Here is an 18179-nt window from a genome sequence, read left to right as displayed (position 1 = left end):
ATAACTTTCCATTTCCAGTGGGTAAAATTACTATTATATCTCCATCAATTATTTTTCTAACATATTCAACTTGTTTGGGTCAAGTATCTATTTATGTCCCTGTTTGGGTTCAAGGAAACTGTACTGTGTGTTTCTTTCTTTATTAATGCAAAACAATGCATACTTGTTTTTAACAGAAAACTCTAATGATTTTGTAAATTCAATGGCAATTACTACTACTTTAGCAGCCGACGAAAAAAGTTCTAAAATAAAATAAAAGGAAACTCTGCATGACGTTTACATCGATATATACACTCAGCCAATCAGCAGTTGCTATCTTTCAATCACTAATTTTATACCTGGCTCCCGTCCCTATGTTTGTTCTTATTTACATATATATAGGCCTATATAAGTTTATTCATTAAGAGGGAAGTAACTCCAGTAGGTTGTTTCTACATTGACAATTTTTATTGCCCCTGGCTCTGAACATAAGGGCTGTATGGTTCAGCCATCAGATAAAATGTGCTAATTTAGAGGCTTAAGATTTTCTTATTTTGCTTGCAGTATTTATATAAAAAATAACCATGCAGCCAGGGAGCCAGGCTACCAGTGGGTAGATCATTTCCTGTCTGATTGTCATGGTTTGTTGCAGAGTGTAGAAATTTAAAAGAATAAATAATATTTATTTGGAATTGTAAAGATTCGTTTTTTCTTATGTTCATACCTTTGACACATTAATGTTTTCAGTGTTTGGGAGGGTTTACTCTTGCATGAACACCAAAAAAAGGTATTTCATATGTCTGTATAAATCTTCTCCAAATAATCTTGCCAGTAAAAATACTGGCAGTTTGATTTGTTATATCTAATTTTCAGTTTCCGTTGATAATCTGTTACTTATATACTGAAACTAAGCTCTAAAATTGTTCAGATTTCAGTAGAAAATTGTTGTTTCTTGAATTGATTTGATGTTACCATGGAAACGAAGCCCGTGACCTATATATCTAAATGTAAATTTCAAAAGCGTTGACACTGGTCTATTTAAGGAACACAGCTTCGGCTTTTTATTTTCATTTCAACAATATCCATGAGAATAATAGCAGCATGCCGAGCGAGTTTTCCATGAAAAATGCCAGACGCAGGGTACTGCTGTAAGTCTTTTAAGCTGTGAAATTTGTTTGAATAAATGCAAATAACACAAAAATATAACTTTCGTTAGAAATAATATGTTTTAAAGCTACATTAACAAGAAAGATAATTTTATTCAATATTTTCCTATAAGAAATTACGACAAAAAGCAAGATATAAGCTATTTTAAACATCTCCGTTGCCATGGTTACTTTAAACTTTAAGAAATATAGGGTACCATGTAAAGTGCTTGGTATTTCGCTAATAATATTACCCAAATATTCCATGTTGGTCATTAACAGAATGACACTAAAGCAGTCGAAAACCCTGTTTTTTATACATAGTTGTTCAAAAATGAGTTACCATGGAAACACGAGCCCCGCGACATATACATTTTAAGCTTATATTAGAAAGCTAACGCGCATACTAGAAAAAATATCAATTATGCAGACTTCTACGGATATCAATGACACTAAAATACACTGAAAAGTGTTAAATATCCGTATTTTCCTTCTTCTTTCAATATGAAATACCTGTGGAGGGTCATGTTCTTCAAACCTGGATAAAAATTGAACTTAGAGGGACAGAGATAAACGAAATTGAGATTGTAGCAGTTAAAACATCATATTACACGAAATACAAAAAAATGCTGCGGTTCAACTAATTTGAATTTTCCCTGGTAACAAGGTAACCTACCTCCTTAAACAGTAATTTAAGCTGAAAAGCAACTGTTTGCTCATTACAAAACAAATATTAAATCAAACTGTTTCAACAAAAGTAAACTGTTATAAAACCTGTCAAAACATTGCCAGACCATAAAGACAAAAGTGAACAGATATCTGTTTATTATGCCTCCCTTACAAAAAGAGGTGAGGGTGGGTGTCGGGGGTGGAGAAAATTGCTCTGTTCATAGTCTGGCAGGCCTTTGATTCCAATCAATAACTACAGAATGCTTGGTTTCACTATGTTCAAACTTGACAAAGGGGCCTCCATGGCCAATGATGAAGGTCGCTGACTTTGAATCAGTTGCCCCTCACTGATATGGGTTCAAGCCTCACTTGGTGGGGTGAATTCTTCATGTGAGGAAGCCATCTAGCTGGCTTACGGAAGGTCCGTGGTTCTGCCCAGGTGCCTGCACATGATGAAATAATGCACAGAGGTGCACCTGGGGTCTTCCTCCACAATCAAAGCTGGAAAGTCGACATAATTATGGCGTATATTTGTGTCGATGCGATGTTAAACACTACAAAAACAAAAAAAATCAAACTTGACAGGATAATTGCCTGTGGTCAGTTGATGGTAAAATTATATACTGACTGGACTCTGACCATAGTGAAGTGGGGGTGGGGAGGGGGTACATGTGTTTTCTTATGTTAAATAAATGTCTGTTACCTTTTTATGACATAGTTTAAATAAAGGGAAAACTTGTATTGTCTGAGAGTGATTAATCACTTTTGTTTTTGAATGATGCAGAAAAAATTCTAAAACATACAGGAAAATTCTAATTTTCTTGGATTTCATGGTTGTGTAAGTCTGTGAAATTTAAAATTTGATCATGTAAGTCAAGTTTCCATTTATATAATCTTTAAAATTTGATCTCCAAGAATTTGTAATTTTTTCAAAAACCACAGAATTTATGCCCATGAAATTAATAGATTTTATAGTTGTCTGCGAGATGGTGGAGATAAGCCACATATTAATTGTTGTGTATTATTCTATTTATACAGAAAGTAATGGTGCTCGAATCTACTACACAATCAATGGGACAAAGCCAGATCCCTTCCCAAAAGTCAGTCAGACCAAATATACGATGGAATACCAGGGGCCATTTACCTTGCCAGCTGGAAAACAGACATTAAAAGCAGTGGCAGTTTCAGCGTAATTACTTTACATTTGTTTCTTAAAAGATGCTAAAAGGATGATTTTTCCTGAAAAGATGGAAGGTCTAAGAAAATGTTTGTTCATGGTGTTTCTTATTTGGTATTCTAATATGCTTGTCTCTGTTAAAACACTCTTACGCTAGAATGACGTCACGTTAACGTGCGGTGACGTCAAAGTTTTTGTTGCGACCAAGAAAGAGCGCTTCTATATTTATGCTCCCCTTCGAAGAAGGAGGGGTATATTGTTTTGCAGATGTCGGTCGGTCGGTCGGTCGGAATGTAGACCAATCCGTTTCCGGATGATAACTCAAGAACGCTGGGGCCTAGGATCATGAAAGTTGATAGGGATGTTGGTCATCACCAGCAGATGACCCCTATTGATTTTGAGGTCTGTATTTCAAAGGTCAAGGTCACAGTGACCCTGAATAGTAATACGGTTTCCGGATGATAACTAAAGAACACTTGGGCCTAGGATCATGAAAGTTGATAGGGAGGTTGATAATGGCCAGCAGATGACCCGTATTGATTTTGAGGTCAGTATGTTAAAGGTCAAGGTCACAGTGACCCTGAACAGTAAAATGGTTTCCAGATGATAACTCAAGAACGCTAAGGCCTAGAGTCACGAAAGTTAATAGGGAGGTTGGTCATGACCAGCAGATGACCCCTATTGGTTTTGAGGTCAGTATGTCAAAGGTCAAGGTCACAGTGACCAGGAACAGTAAAATGGTTTCCAGGCAATAACTCAAGAATGCTTGGGCCTAATGTCAGGAAAATTTATAGTTAGGTTGGCCATGACCAGCAGATGACCCCTATTGATTTTTAGATCATTAGGTCAAAGGTCAAGGTCACATTGGCCAGGAACAGTTGAATGGTTTCTGATCTTCTTGTCCAAAACCATAGGGCCTAGGGCTTTGATATTTGGTATGTAGCATAATCTAGTGTCCTCTACCAAGATTGTTCAGATTGTTTCCCAGAGGTCAAATATGGCCCAACTCTGGGGGTCACATGGTTTATGTAGAATTATATAGGAAAAAACTTTGAAAAACCTCTTGTCCAAAACCACAGGGCCTAGGGCTTTGATATTTTGTATATGACATCATCGAGTGGTCCTCTACTAAGGTTGTTCAAATTATTCCCCTAGGGTAAATTATGGCTCCTCTGGGGGTGGGGGGGAGACATATACACGCTGGTAAAAAATACTAAGGGTCATTTATCTAACTAGTCATAAGTCAAGTTAATATTCCAGTGTATTTCTTTCTTTAATTCTAGTCAAGTAACTAGTCTTCGTTGTTGCTCATTATAAATAAAGTATTTCTGAGAGTTTTTCAATATTTTTATGACCACTACCTTAGCTGTAAATCTTACGATAAAAATGGTGGTATACCGTGGTATATACCGTGGTAATAAAGAAAAAACCGTGGTATACCGCGGTATTTTCTTCGAGGCGGTACCCAGCCCTAAAGGAAATACACGTTATACAGTATTATGCAAGTATTGACTTTAGCCATTTGATATGATCTGATATTCACCAGTAGAAGGCAGAATTGACAGTTTTAATGGACATTCATTAATGTATAAATCATATAATAAATCGTAAATATTGCAGAGATGGTATGAGGGAGTCCAACGTTGTAACAAAGGTGTTTGAGGTAGACTACGTTGCCCAGCCAGCGCTACCTCCAGAGGGTGATGATCTAGAGTTCCGAGATGATCTAGAAAAAGAGAAAACCATGGTAACTGTAATTTCTAAATACTGTACCAAGACTTAATGCTAGAGTGTCAGATATAATCATTTGTAAGGATCATGCACAGTGCTCATTAGCTGTTTAGTAGTTTAAAGGTCCTTAATTGGGTTCCCAATGACACCTTGGCTGAATACTACAGGTTCCCATTCCCATTCAGATATTTAGAAAATGATGTATATATATCAAAAGCTTGTTTTGATTATCCGTTGCTGAAGGAGGAGGGATCTACATTCCACTTTTCTAGTACTATAATATACTAGTAATTGACTTATAGCAAATCTTTCGATATTAAAGTTAAAATTAATGTAAAGAGAGCCCAGAAGAACTTGATGATGTCATCCAGGTCAGCCTGGACAGATGTTTCAACTGCTAGAAACATGACAAATAGAATGTCAGGTAATGTTCTGTATCCAAAATCTTTGACTGACACTAATCTGTCACCATGATCAGCCTGCACTGTTGTTTCAACTGCTAGAAATATGACCAGTAGAATGTCAAGTGTTTTTAGCTCACCTGAGACAAAGTCTCATGGTGAGCTTTTGTGACCATTCAATGTCCGTCGTCAGTCGTGCGTTGTGCGTCGTCCGTCTGTCAACATTTTCTAAAAAAAATCTTCTTCTTAAAAACCACTGGGCAGAATTACACCAAACTTCACAGGAATGATCCTTGGATGGCCCCCTTTCAAAATTGTTCAAAGAATTGAATTCCATGCAGAACTCTGGTTGCCATGGCAACTGAAAGGAAAAACTTTAAAAATCTTCTTGTCCAAAACCACAAGGCATAGAGCCTTGATATTTGGCATGTGACATCATCTAATTCCTCTATGAAGATTGTTCAAATTATGACCCTGGGGTGAAAAGAGGCCTCGCCCCAGGGGTCACAAGTTTTACATAGACTTACATAGGAAAAAACTTTAAAAATCTTCTTGTCTAAAACCACAAGACCTAGGCCTTTGATATTTGGTTTGTAGCATTGCCTTGTGGTCCTCTACAAAAATTATACAAATTATAACCCTGGGATGAAAAGAGGCCCTGCCCCGGGGGTCTCAAGTTTTACATATATAGGAAAAACTTTAAAAATCTTCTTGTCTGAAACTGCAAGGCCTAGGCTTTTGATATTTGATATGTTGCATTGACTTGTGGTCCTCTACCAAAATTATTCAAATTATACCCCTGGGGTGAAAAGATCGAGGCCCTGCCCAGGGTGGTCTCAAGTTTTACATAGACAATATACATGTATAGGAAAAAACTTTAAAAATCTTCTTGCCTGAAACTGCAAGGCATAGGCTTTTGATATTTGGTATGTTGTCTTGCCTAGTGTTCCTCTACCAAAATTGTTCGAATTATGTCCCTGGGGTGAAAAGAGGCCCTGCCCTTGGGGGCCCAGATTTAACATAGACATATCTATAGGTAAAAAAAAACAACTTCTTGTCTGAATGTTCAAGGCCTAGGCCTTTGATATTTGGTATGTAGCATTGCCTAGTGAATCTAAGATTGCCCAAGTTATGCCCCTGGGGTGAAAAGAGGCCCTGCCCTGGGGGTCACTTGTTATATGAGTTATATAGGAATAAATACTTCAAAAATTATCAGATCATATTTCCTAGACTGCTTAATTATAATTACCTGATGACCCCAGGTGATTTTGGGTCACTTGACTGTGACCTTGACCTACTGACCTACTTTCTTGTTTTTTAGCTCACCTGAGCCAAAGGCTCATGGTGAGCTATTGTGATCACTCACCGTCTGGCGTCTGTAAACTTTTACTTTAAACAACATCTCCTCATAAACCGCTAGGCCAATCTCATCCAAACTTCACAGGAATGTTTCTTGGATGAAGCTCTACAAAAATTGTTCAAAGAATTGAATTCCATGCAGAACTCTGGTTGCCATGGCATCCGAAAGAAAAAACTTCTTTTCAAAAACCAGAAGCCTAGAGCTTAGATATTTGGTGTGAAGCATTGCCTAGTGGACCTCTACCAAGTTTGTTCAAATCATGACCCCGGGGTTAAAACTGACCCCGCCCAAGGGGTCATATGATTTTACATAGGAAAATCTTAAAAAATCTTCTCCTCATAAACCAGAAGCCCTAGAGCTTAGATATTTGACATGTAGCATTGCCTAGTGGACTTCTACTAAAATTATTCAAATCATGACCCCGGGTTCAAAATTGACTCCGCCCCAGGGGTCACCTGATTTTACATAGATTTCTATAAGAAAATCTTCAAAAAATTTAAAAAAATAAACCAGAAGGCCTAGAGCTTAGATATTTGACATGTAGCATTGCCTAGTGGATCTCTACAAAATTTGTTCAAATTATGACCCCAGGGGTCAAAATTGACCCCGTTGACCCCGCCCCAGGGGTCACTTGATTTTACATAGGAAAATCTTCAAAATTTTCTAAAAATAAACCAGAAGGCCTAGAGCTTAGATATTTGACATGTAGCATTGCCTAGTAGACTTCTACAAAATTTGTTCAAAATGTGACACCCGGGGTCAAATTGACCCCGCCCCATGGGGTTACTTGATTGTACATAGAAAAATCTTCAAAATTTTCTAAAGATAAACCAGAAGGCCTAGAGCTTAGATATTTGACATGTAGCATTGCCTAGTGGACCTGTACAAAATTTGTTCAAATCTTGACCCAGCCCCATGGGTTACTCGATTGTACATAGGGAAATCTTCATAAATTTGCTACAAATAAACCAGAAGGCCTAGATCTTAGATATGTGATATGTAACGTTGCCTAGTAGAGTTCTACAAACTTTGTTCAAATCATGACCCCCGGGGTAAAATTGGCCCTGCCCCAGGGGTTACTTGATTGTACATCGGAAAATCTTCCAAAAAATTTCTAAAAATCATCAGTTTGACATTTGAAACATGTAGCTCATATTACTCAGGTGAGTGATCCAGGGTCATCATGACCCTCTTGTTTAAGATACAGCCTTGAAATTTGGATGAAATGTACAGTTTTGCACACCGCTTTTAAAACTGACTCAGTGACCATGAATGTGACCTACTGACCTACTTTCTAATAATTTAGCGTCAGTTTGCCATTTTAAACATGTGGCTCATATTACTCAGGTGAGCGATTCAGGGTCATCATGACCGTCTTGTTTTGTGTACACAAAGGCGGAGTGGTTAAGGTCGCTGGTTTCAAATCACTTGCCCCTCACTGATGTGGGTTTGAGCCTCACTCATGGCATTGAATTCTTCATGTGAGGAAGCCATCCAGCTGGCTTACGGAGGGTCGTTGGTTCTACCCAGGTGCCTGCCCGTGATGAAATAATGCACGGACGGGCACCTGGGGTCTTCCTCCACCATCAAAGCTAGAAAGTCGCCATATGACCTATAATAATCTGAGGGTGAAGTATTTGAAGAATTTCGAATACGTTTAGGAGCCATTTTAGAGAATGACAATTTCATCAATTTTCATTTCTTATTTATAGCAGCGGTAATCGCGATCTGTTTGTTTTCTGTTTTCTTTTGAAGTTTACAACTACCAATAATTACCAACAAATTACTCACCGTGTCCTTTAATTTTCTACTACTGCCGAAACAGTTTGCAACAAACTGCAACATTTTTAGCTCACCTGTCACAAAGTGACAAGGTGAGCTTTTGTGATCGCGCGGTGTCCGTCGTCCGTCCGTGCGTGCGTCCGTAAACTTTTGCTTGTGACCACTCTAGAGGTCACATTTTTCATGGGATCTTTATGAAATTTATTCAGAATGTTCATCTTGATGATATCTAGGTCAAGTTCGAAACTGGGTCACGTGCCTTCAAAAACTAGGTCAGTAGGTCTAAAAATAGAAAAACCGTGTGACCTCTCTAGAGGCCATATGTTTCAAAAGATCTTCATGAAAATTGGTCTGAATGTTCATCTTGATGATATCTAGGTCAAGTTCGAAACTGGGTCACGTGCCTTTAAAAACTAGGTCAGTAGGTAAAATAATAGAAAAACCTTGTGACCTCTCTAAAGGCCATATTTTTCATGGGATCTGTATGAAAATTGGTCTGAATGTTCATCTTGATGATATCTAGGTCAAGTTTGAAACTGGGTCACGTGCCTTTAAAAACTAGGTCAGTAGGTCTAAAAATAGAAAAACCTTGTGACCTTTCTAGAGGCCATATATTTCACAAGATCTTCATGAAAGTTGGTCTGAATGTTCATCTTGATGATATCTAGGTCAAGTTCGAAACTGGGTCACGTGCGGTCAAAAACTAGGTCAGTAGGTATAAAAATAGAAAAACCTTGTGACCTCTCTAAAGGCCATATATTTCAGGAAATCTTCATGAAAATTTGTCAGAATGTTCACCTTGATGATATCTAGGTCAAGTTGTAAAGTGGGTCACGTGCCATCAAAAACTAGGTCAGTAGGTCAAATAATAGAAAAACCTTGTGACCTAACTAGAGGCCATATTTTCTATGGGATCTGTATGAAAGTTGGTCTGAATGTTCATCTTGATGATATCTAGGTCAAATTTGAAAGTGGGTCACATGCCGTCAAGAACTAGGTCAGTAGGTCAAATAATAGAAAAACCTTGTGACCTCTCTAAAGGCCATATTTTTCAATGGATCTTCATGAAAATTGGTCTGAATGTTTATCTTGATGATATCTAGGTAAAATTTGAAACAGGGTCATGTGCGGTCAAAAACTAGGTCAGTAGGTCTAAAAATAGAAAAACCTTGTGACCTCTCTAGAGGCCATACCCTTGAATGGATCTTCATGAAAATTGGTCAGAATGTTCATCTTGATGATATCTAGGTCAAGTTTGTAACTGGGTCATGTGCCTTAAAAATACTAGGTCAATAGGTCAAATAATAGAAAAACCTTGTGACCTCTCTAGAGACCATATTTTTCAATGGATCTTCATGAAAATTGGTCAGAATTTTTATCTTTATAATATGTAGGTCAAGTTCAAAACTTGGTCACATGAGCTCAAAAACTAGGTCACTATGTCAAATAATAGAAAAAACGACGTCATACTCAAAACTGGATCATGTGGGAAGAGGTGAGCGATTCAGGACCATCATGGTCCTCTTGTTCTTTCATCTGTGCCCCAACCGACTGGATTATCTTTAAAGAGAGCCATCAATTATCCAATCAATAAACTAATTATCATAATCGCCATGCCTTAATCAGCTGTTCAAGCATAACTATTGTCTCAATGATTGCAAATTGGCCGCACATGTCAAAACACAAGTCGGATGTTTTTCACACGCTTCGCATTCGGACTGCGTATTGATTTTTTGCGCCAAATAATTGCCATGTGGACAAGGTAAACTGTAAACCAGTCAAAGGTCAAATTTTTTTTCGAACAAATATGGCTTCTGACAACTTTCGCCACTCAAGATTTTTTGGAACCAATTTTATTTTTTTGTCGCAAATGGCTCAAGTGGCGATCGGCAGTGTGACCCCTGTAGAAATTCTAGCAGGTTGGAGTGTTAGCCTCGAAACTTTTCAACAGGAGCAATTCTGTCCTACCTGTGAAAAACAGCCCACTGTGTTTTTTCTGCTGCATCAAAAATCAGTTGGATGGTTTTAACTTAGAAGGGGTTTGCCTAGGAGAAGTTTTGTCCTACACTTTCAATTTAGTTTCATCATGTTGTAGCAACTATTTGTGTGATATTTTATGAACACTATTCATTGGTGCATGCCATTATTGTAGATAAACAACAGCATGCTAAATATTGCATGAGGACCTTGACGTTTAGCTTACTGTAAAAATTGCTTCTGATTATAATTTTCATAATCCAAATTTTGGAAATCATTTTTTAAAAAAAAAATTAGTTTGGAAAAGTATACTATATTTACTTTATTTCTGTTAAAATCATTTAATGCAACTCTTTCCAGGATATTAATTGTGTATAAAATCCACTAATATTCTAAATAGTGTTTGATCCACCTAATTTGTAACAGAAATTTTCATGAATTGTGGCTTTAATTTGCAAGATCCAGTGAAACTATTCATTATTCTACAGATCTCTAAATGTTTCAATGTGGTCTTTCTCAAGTTTTAGAATATCATTATTTATGTCTGTTTTATAGCTAAAACTATATTTTCCCCATACTAAAACTTGGGCAAAGTCACAATAACTTAAACATTTTTTTAGAAATGTTGCTGTTATGTTAACTAAGGTATCCTTTTGTTTGACAATGAATTCTGAACTAATTAAGGTAGTTCTGTACGTTTGGTAAAACGGAAGTGATAGCGTAACGTCATTTATCCGGAAAACATAGAATAAAGCCTGGATTGGGTGTAAGGATATGAACATTTTTTATGAATTAATGACAACCCGTGAGTAACTTTATTATAAAGGCACTGTTACAATATTTCTAAAGTTAAAATATGATATTAAAACATCTGACGCGTTAGATAATTCAAAATAACGTCTCAAAATTAGCTTGAAATATGCGGTTCACTTTAATCATGGTCAGATATCTCAAATATAAGCATACGGACCTATAAATTTTATTTCACAACATTATAGACCATATGTTTACTTACGACTGTGAGAAGTTTCATTAAAATCTACATTGTAGAAAAAGATTCTATTTGCGAAAATGTTATGAAAGTTGTGATTTGCCCATAGACTCCCATTATGAAAGATTGTACGAGGTCCAAATTTTTCAAATCAGTCTAGCAAAAAATCAAGCACATGATCCTATCTTTTTTATTTGCTGAATTTCCTAAGTATATTCTGAAGTTTTGAAAAATCAGGGTTTCAGCAAATTCTACATTGTAGAAAAAAATTCGACCCAAATGTGCAGAACTACCTTAAGCTGTTTTGAAAATTTGATAAGTTGGTATAACTAGCCTTGTAGTTCTTTAGACTGATATATATTGTCATTGGTATTGTGCTATTTTTAAAGAAACATCAAGGAAAAATCTTGTTACAGACATGGTGCATCAAACAGTTACTCTTAGGTAATAAATGAGCCGCACTATGAGAAAACAAACATAGTGCATTTGCGACCAGTATGGATCCAGACCAGTCTGCGCATCCGTGCAGTCTGGTCAGGATCCATCCTGTTTGCTTTCAAAGCCTATTGCAATTAAGAGAATCTTTCAGCGAACAGCATGGATCCTGACCAGACTGTGCGGATGCGCAGGCTGGTCTGTATCCATGCTGGTCACAAATGCACTATGTTGGTTTTCTCATGGTAAGGCTCAATTATAATGTGCTGTAACCCTGTTCCAGGATTTAAGTTTTTAAGGTTTTCACAGAAAAAGCTCTTACTTTATATTTTTGAACCCCATTTTAAAAATACAATACAAGAACAACAACTGTACTTTAGGCAGAAAGTTTTTAAATGATAAACTAATGATTGAAATGAATTATGTTTTATTCAGTAGGGAAAAAATATTTTGTGGCTGGACCACTGTAGCAATCGTGTCATTAATTTATACAGTTACATTAAAGTAAAATCGTACATTTATTTATAAAATTGATGAGATGTTGTCATTGAAATATGTTAAGAATTTTGTAACATATGATTCCTTGACAGGCATTGGCCAGTAAAGATTCAAATACGGACATTTTGAAGCAGGGGTAAATTCCAGAGCTGAAATTGAAACAGATAAGATATTGAGTTTATGGGAGTTTCATTTTGGACCATTATATGAAGTCTGGAAATATAAAGAATGTTTTGCTTTGTTACAGCCAGCAGTGACAGCAACAGCTTTGACATGTTCTAAGTGCCGAGCCAATAACCATCCATACGCTACATTCTGTGGTTCCCGCGGTGTCAAGATAGAGGCCCCATACAGGGTTGACGAAATTGTTAGTAACCGCTGCAAGTGACTTCCATCTTTAATTCATTTTACTTCATCCTGCTGGATTGAGCATCTTAACTAGTATACCATTTAGACCAGTTTTCATGTGGAATTGGCATGACTGTTAAACAGAGTGTTTCTGTAATTAATATTTAGCAGTGAAGGAATGAGAAATTCATTGGTATTTCATGAAAATAAGTACTTAATCTTGCATCATTTGCCCAGTTAGCTCAATAGGTATGGTGCAAGTCTTTCAGTTAAGAGGTTGTATGTTTGAATCATGGGTGGGGCACATTTTCTACATGATGATTAACTAAAGATAATATGTCAAAGGTCATGGGTCATATACCTCTTATTCTTGTATGGAAGTTGTCAGTTACTTTCAGAGAGCAGGTTGTTGCTAAAATACTGTTGAAAAACGGCTTAAACCCAACAAAGCAAGCAAGCATTAACTAGCTACCACTAAACAACAAAAAAGGTGAAATTTTGGATGCGAATAAAGGTTTGATATGATGAAATAATTTAACTAATTACTTTTTAGCTTGACTATTCATAGAATAGTAGAGCTATTGGACTCGCCCATGCGTCGGCATCCGCGTTCTGATTTGGTTAAGTTTTTGTATATAACCTGGTATCTCAGCAACCACTTGTGGGAATGGATTGAAACTTCACACACTTATTCACTGTGATAAACTGACTTACATTGCACAGGTTCCATAAGTCTATTTTGCTTTTTTACAAAATTATGCCCCTTTTCAACTTAGAATTTTTGGTTAACGTTTTGTTTGTAAGCTGGTATCGCAGTACTCACTAATTGGAATGGATTGAAACTTCACACACTTTTCACTGTCATTATCTGACATGCACAAAGCAGGTCCCATAACATTATTTTGCTTTTTTACAAAATTATGCCCCTTTTTCAACATAGAAATTTTTGGTTAAGTTTTTGTATGTAAGCTGGTATCTCAGTATCCACTAATGGGAAAGGATTGAAACTTCACACACTTGTTCACTGTCATGATATGACATGCAGTGCAAAGGGCCAATAACTCAACTTTGCATTTTACAAAATTATGCCCCTTTTTCAACTTAGGAGTTTTGGGTTAAATTCTTATATGTAAGCTGGTATCTCAGTACCCACTAATGGGAATGGATAGAAACTTCACACACTTGTCCACTGTCATGAACTGATAAGCACTATGCAGGTTCCATAACCCTGTTTTGCTTTTTTACTAAATTATGCCCCTTTTTCGACTTTTGTATTCATTCAGTCGACAAGGCTGATGAATAGTCGAGCATTGTTCAGCTCTTGTTGTTTTTTCTTTTCAGAAATGGCTTCAATAGGGAGGTAAGATGATTCCTAATTCATATTGCTTATTCCTTTTCAAGAGTGAAACACATGTTTACTTACTTTCTTTTGGCTTTATAAATGTTGGTGTCATCAAAAGTAATGTTATGTTTCTTATAGAATCTATACAACTACATGTACATGTATTCTGCAATCATTCTGTCAGTATAGAAACTGTTACCAGTCTAGGGAAATTTATAAGGAGAATAATACAGTATGATTATACAGTGCAACCTCTCCAGAGCAGTCCTCTCTACAGCAAAAACCTATCCACAACAGCATCATCAAAATTTCCCATAGCTGAAATTTACTCTTTTTATACGCCCGTTTGAAAAATGGGACGTATTATGGGAACGCCCCTGGCGGGCGGGCGGGCGGCGTCCACAGACTTTGTCCGGAGCATATCTTCTACATGCATGAAGGGATTTTGATGAAACTTGGCACAGTTGTTCACCATCATGAGACGGAGTGTCATGCGCAAAAACCAGGTCCCTAGGTCTAAGGTCAAGGTCACAGAGGTCAAAGGTCAAATTCAAGAATGACTTTGTCCGGAGCATATCTTCTTCATGCATGGAGGGATTTTGATGAAAGTTGGCACAATTGTTCATCATCATGAGACGGAATGTCATGCGCAAGAACCAGGTCCCTAGGTCTAAGGTCAAGGTCACACTTAGAGGTCAAAGGATACAAGAAAGAAAACTTTGTCCGGAGCATTTCTTCTTCATGCATGGAGGGATTTTGATATAACTTGGCACAAATGTTCACCACCACGAGTCGGAGAGTCATGCGCAAGAACCAGGTCCCTAGGTCTAAGGTCAAGGTCACACTTAGAGGTCAACGGATACAAGAATGAAAACCTTGTCCGGAGCATTTCTTCTTCATGCATAGAGGGATTTTGATATAACTTTGCACAAATGTTCACCACCACGAGGCGGAGTGTCATGCGCAAGAACCATGTCCCTAGGTCAAAGGTCAAGGTCACACTTAGAGGCCAAAGGTCAGATACAAGAATGACTTTGTCCGAAGCATTTCTTCTTCATGCATGGAGGGATTTTGATGTAACTTGGCACAATTATACACCATCATGATACGAAGTGTCATGCGCAGTTCCCTTCTTTAGAATTTCTTCCCTTTGTTGTTACTGTAAATAGCTTATATTGTAACTTTTTCATTACTTGTCGTAGGGAAAAATCGAGACCACTTTTCTGTAGAACAACATGCATGCTGCATCCAATTATGAGGTGTATTTTGACCAATCTCTACCTGGTAAAGATTTTTGTGTGGACTTACAATTTTTATTTGGATTTTTTTTTTTTTTTTTTTTTTTTAAGATTATCTTCCCTTAGTTGTTACTATAAATAACTTATATTGTAACTTTTTTATAATTGACCGTAGGGAAAAAACAAGACCACTTTTCTGTGGTACAACATAGATATTACTTTCAAATTTTAGGTGTATTTTAATGTATCTCTACCTGGTAAGGAGTTTTTTTGTGTATTCTATAGCAGAGGCCGAATATCGGCCTCGTCCCCCAGCCGAGGATTTCCCCCACAGCCAAGAATTTCCCCTACCGCAGTCGAAATTCCCCTACGTCCGAAATTCCCCCCTCCGAAATCGTAAATAAAGCAATGGAGATTACTCCCAGCGATTTTCCCGACCGAAAATCGGACCCGTTCACAATTGCAGACGGTCTTTCACAATTTTCAATGGGTGTGAAAACCTTGAGAAATAGTAGAAAAATGTTAGAAGAGCGTTCAGTGGTCCCGAGGTTCCGGTTTTGACCAGCGAAAATCGATAAAAACCCGCACATAATATGTCGTGTGCGTCTGCTTGTCTCGCGGTAATACTCTTTGATGCGTAACGAGTTCGAAAGCTCTGCCCCTTGTCAATCAAAATCCCAGTGAACTTCATACTGTTTGTCAACACCAGCGTAAGTATGGCAGTAGGCGGAGCGTCGTATGTTAATTAGCTACTGACAGATGTCAATCACGCCACGCGCCGACTGACACGTGGTTATCATCAGTATGTAATATAGATGATTGATAAACAATGCAGCGTCAGATTATCGTGTTTGTACCTCTTGTTAATTAGCGGTATACAGCTTATGCTGTATTGTGTAATATGTGTTGTTAATTTAAAGTAATTATTTTGTGTGCTTGATTCGATTAAATAAGCCGGTCGGCCGTTACGCAAATTTATTATCTTTGCCGAGGTATTTTGCTAGAGCAAAATAAAATATAAATGTTTTTTAAGTAATCAGATATTATAAGTATGGAATAGTTCTGGTGAAAAGATGAAATTTAAAACGGGTATTTTATCAAGAATTTTAAATGTTTGCTTTCGTTTTTTCATATTTGTCACACGTTTTCGCGATCGTGATTTTCGGACTTTTTTATCCTTTCTTACAAGATTTTCTAGTACATTGAAATAAAAAGCCAACAAAAGTATGCATTTAATTATAATATGATGACTCTTGCAAAAACAACTCTTATTTTAAAGCATTTTTTGTGAATAAAAATGTGACCTTTAAATATTCAATGATTTATTTCTTGTATACGGCTAAATTGAACATTTCAACTCTTCCCACCCACCTTGTTACAATGATAAGTGAACATTAGTGGTAGTCCATCTATTGTTAAGTGACAGTGTGTATAGTTGCTAAAAGTTGCAGGAATATGTAATAAAAACACAGTTTAAAGTGTTTATTATGCATAATTGTAAATTCCCCACTGAGTGAAAAAAATCCCCCAAAACTGCTCGTCGTGCGCTATTTTCTTCCCCCAATGACAGGCTGGGGCCCCTTCCCCCAGTCGTAAAAAAAAACCCTGAACATGTCTGCCAGCATATAAAGGCTCATGCACAGAATGATGCTGAATTCAGAGCATTGATTGGAGAACCTAAAATGGGCAAGGTAATACAAATGCTGTTTCATTTGTTTGCATTGTAAAAATCATTAGAAAATTCAGTTAGTGTTTAGATGAAGCCAGCACTGCTATAACATGTACAAGTGGCTGTTAAACAGATTACAGACAAATTTAACTCTTTAATCCCAGAAAAAAGAGCAATGAACTCAGCTAAGCTGTGCAATTTTGTTAGCATATAAGCGGTTTCTCTCTAAACTGCTAAGCCTAATGCTTTTAAACTTCGTAATTCTAGATTTTATTTTGTTAAAATTAACCCCTTTTAACTTAGAATTTAGGGTTTTTGGTATGTAAGCAGTGATCTCAAAATCTGCTTGACCTATGCTTTCAGACTTCTTATTGCTTAGTCGTCATCAGGGGACAAGTTTAAGAACTCTAGTTTTATTTTTGTTAACCCATTTCTAATGCAGAATTTCAGCTTTAAGTTTTGCATGTAAGGAGGTTTCTCAATTACTACTTGACCCAATGCATTCACACCTTTTTTTTGGCATCATGAAATAATCTCACAGGTCAAGTTACATAACTAGCTTTTATTTGTCAAGAATATACCCAATTTTGTCTTAAAATTTTAATATAAGCATGTTTATTAAAAAACTACAAGGCCAAATGCTTTCAAACTTCACATATACCTTTGGCATTATGGGGTGACCCTTTGGTAAACTTTATAATTCTTGTTTTTATTAGTCTCCTACTGGTTGAAAACCAGTTTCGGGGACTATAGGAATGCGCTTTGCTGTCCTTCCGTCCGTCCGCAATTTTGTGTCCGGTCCATAACTTTGTCATCCATGACGGGATTTTAATATTTCTTGGCACTAATGTTCCCCATGATGAGACGACATGTCAACAGGGCTTTTTTCCTGTCCAGTCCATAACTCTGCCATCCATGAAGGGAATTTAATATTACTTGGCACAAATGTATCTCATAATAAGACGATGTGTCATGCACAAATTTCAGACCCCTACCTCAAAGGTCAAGGTCACACTTGGCAGTCAAACGTCTGTCGGTCTGTCCGCATTTTTCGTGTCCGGTCCATATCTTTGTCATCGATGGATGGATTTTCAAATAACTTGGCATGAATGTGAACCACAGTAAGACGACATGTCGCGCGCAAGACCCAGGTCCGTAGCTCAAAGGTCAAGGTCACACTTAGACATTAAGGGATAGTGCATGGATGGGCGTGTCCGGTCCACATCTTTGTCATCGATCGATGGATTTTCAAATAACTTGGCATGAATGTGTACCACAGTATGACGACGTGTCGAGCGCAAGACCCAGGTCCGTAGCTCAAAGGTCAAGGTCACACTTAGACATTAAGGGATAGCGCATTGATGGGCGTGTCCGGTCCGTATCTTTGTCATCGATCGATGGATTTTCAAATAACTTGGCATGAATGTGTACCACAGT

The 18179-nt window shown here is 37.3% G+C and overlaps 1 protein-coding gene across 1 annotated transcript in view; it reads left to right on the top strand.

The window, feature by feature from the left end:
* The window catches only part of LOC128547630 (double zinc ribbon and ankyrin repeat-containing protein 1-like), a 47490-nt gene that overhangs the window by 21277 nt on the left and 8034 nt on the right, over positions 1–18179 (top strand). The window contains exons 2-7 of the mRNA XM_053520679.1: positions 2832–2982; positions 4591–4739; positions 5024–5130; positions 6776–6826; positions 12393–12516; positions 16664–16764. Coding sequence (XP_053376654.1) covers positions 2832–2982; positions 4591–4739; positions 5024–5130; positions 6776–6826; positions 12393–12516; positions 16664–16764 — 683 coding nt within the window. The remainder of the gene's footprint in view (positions 1–2831; positions 2983–4590; positions 4740–5023; positions 5131–6775; positions 6827–12392; positions 12517–16663; positions 16765–18179) is intronic.

Source organism: Mercenaria mercenaria, chromosome 1 (assembly GCF_021730395.1).
Source record: "Mercenaria mercenaria strain notata chromosome 1, MADL_Memer_1, whole genome shotgun sequence".
In the NCBI taxonomy this organism is placed as follows: Eukaryota; Metazoa; Mollusca; class Bivalvia; order Venerida; family Veneridae; genus Mercenaria; species Mercenaria mercenaria.
This window is presented reverse-complemented; position numbering and strand designations above follow the sequence as displayed.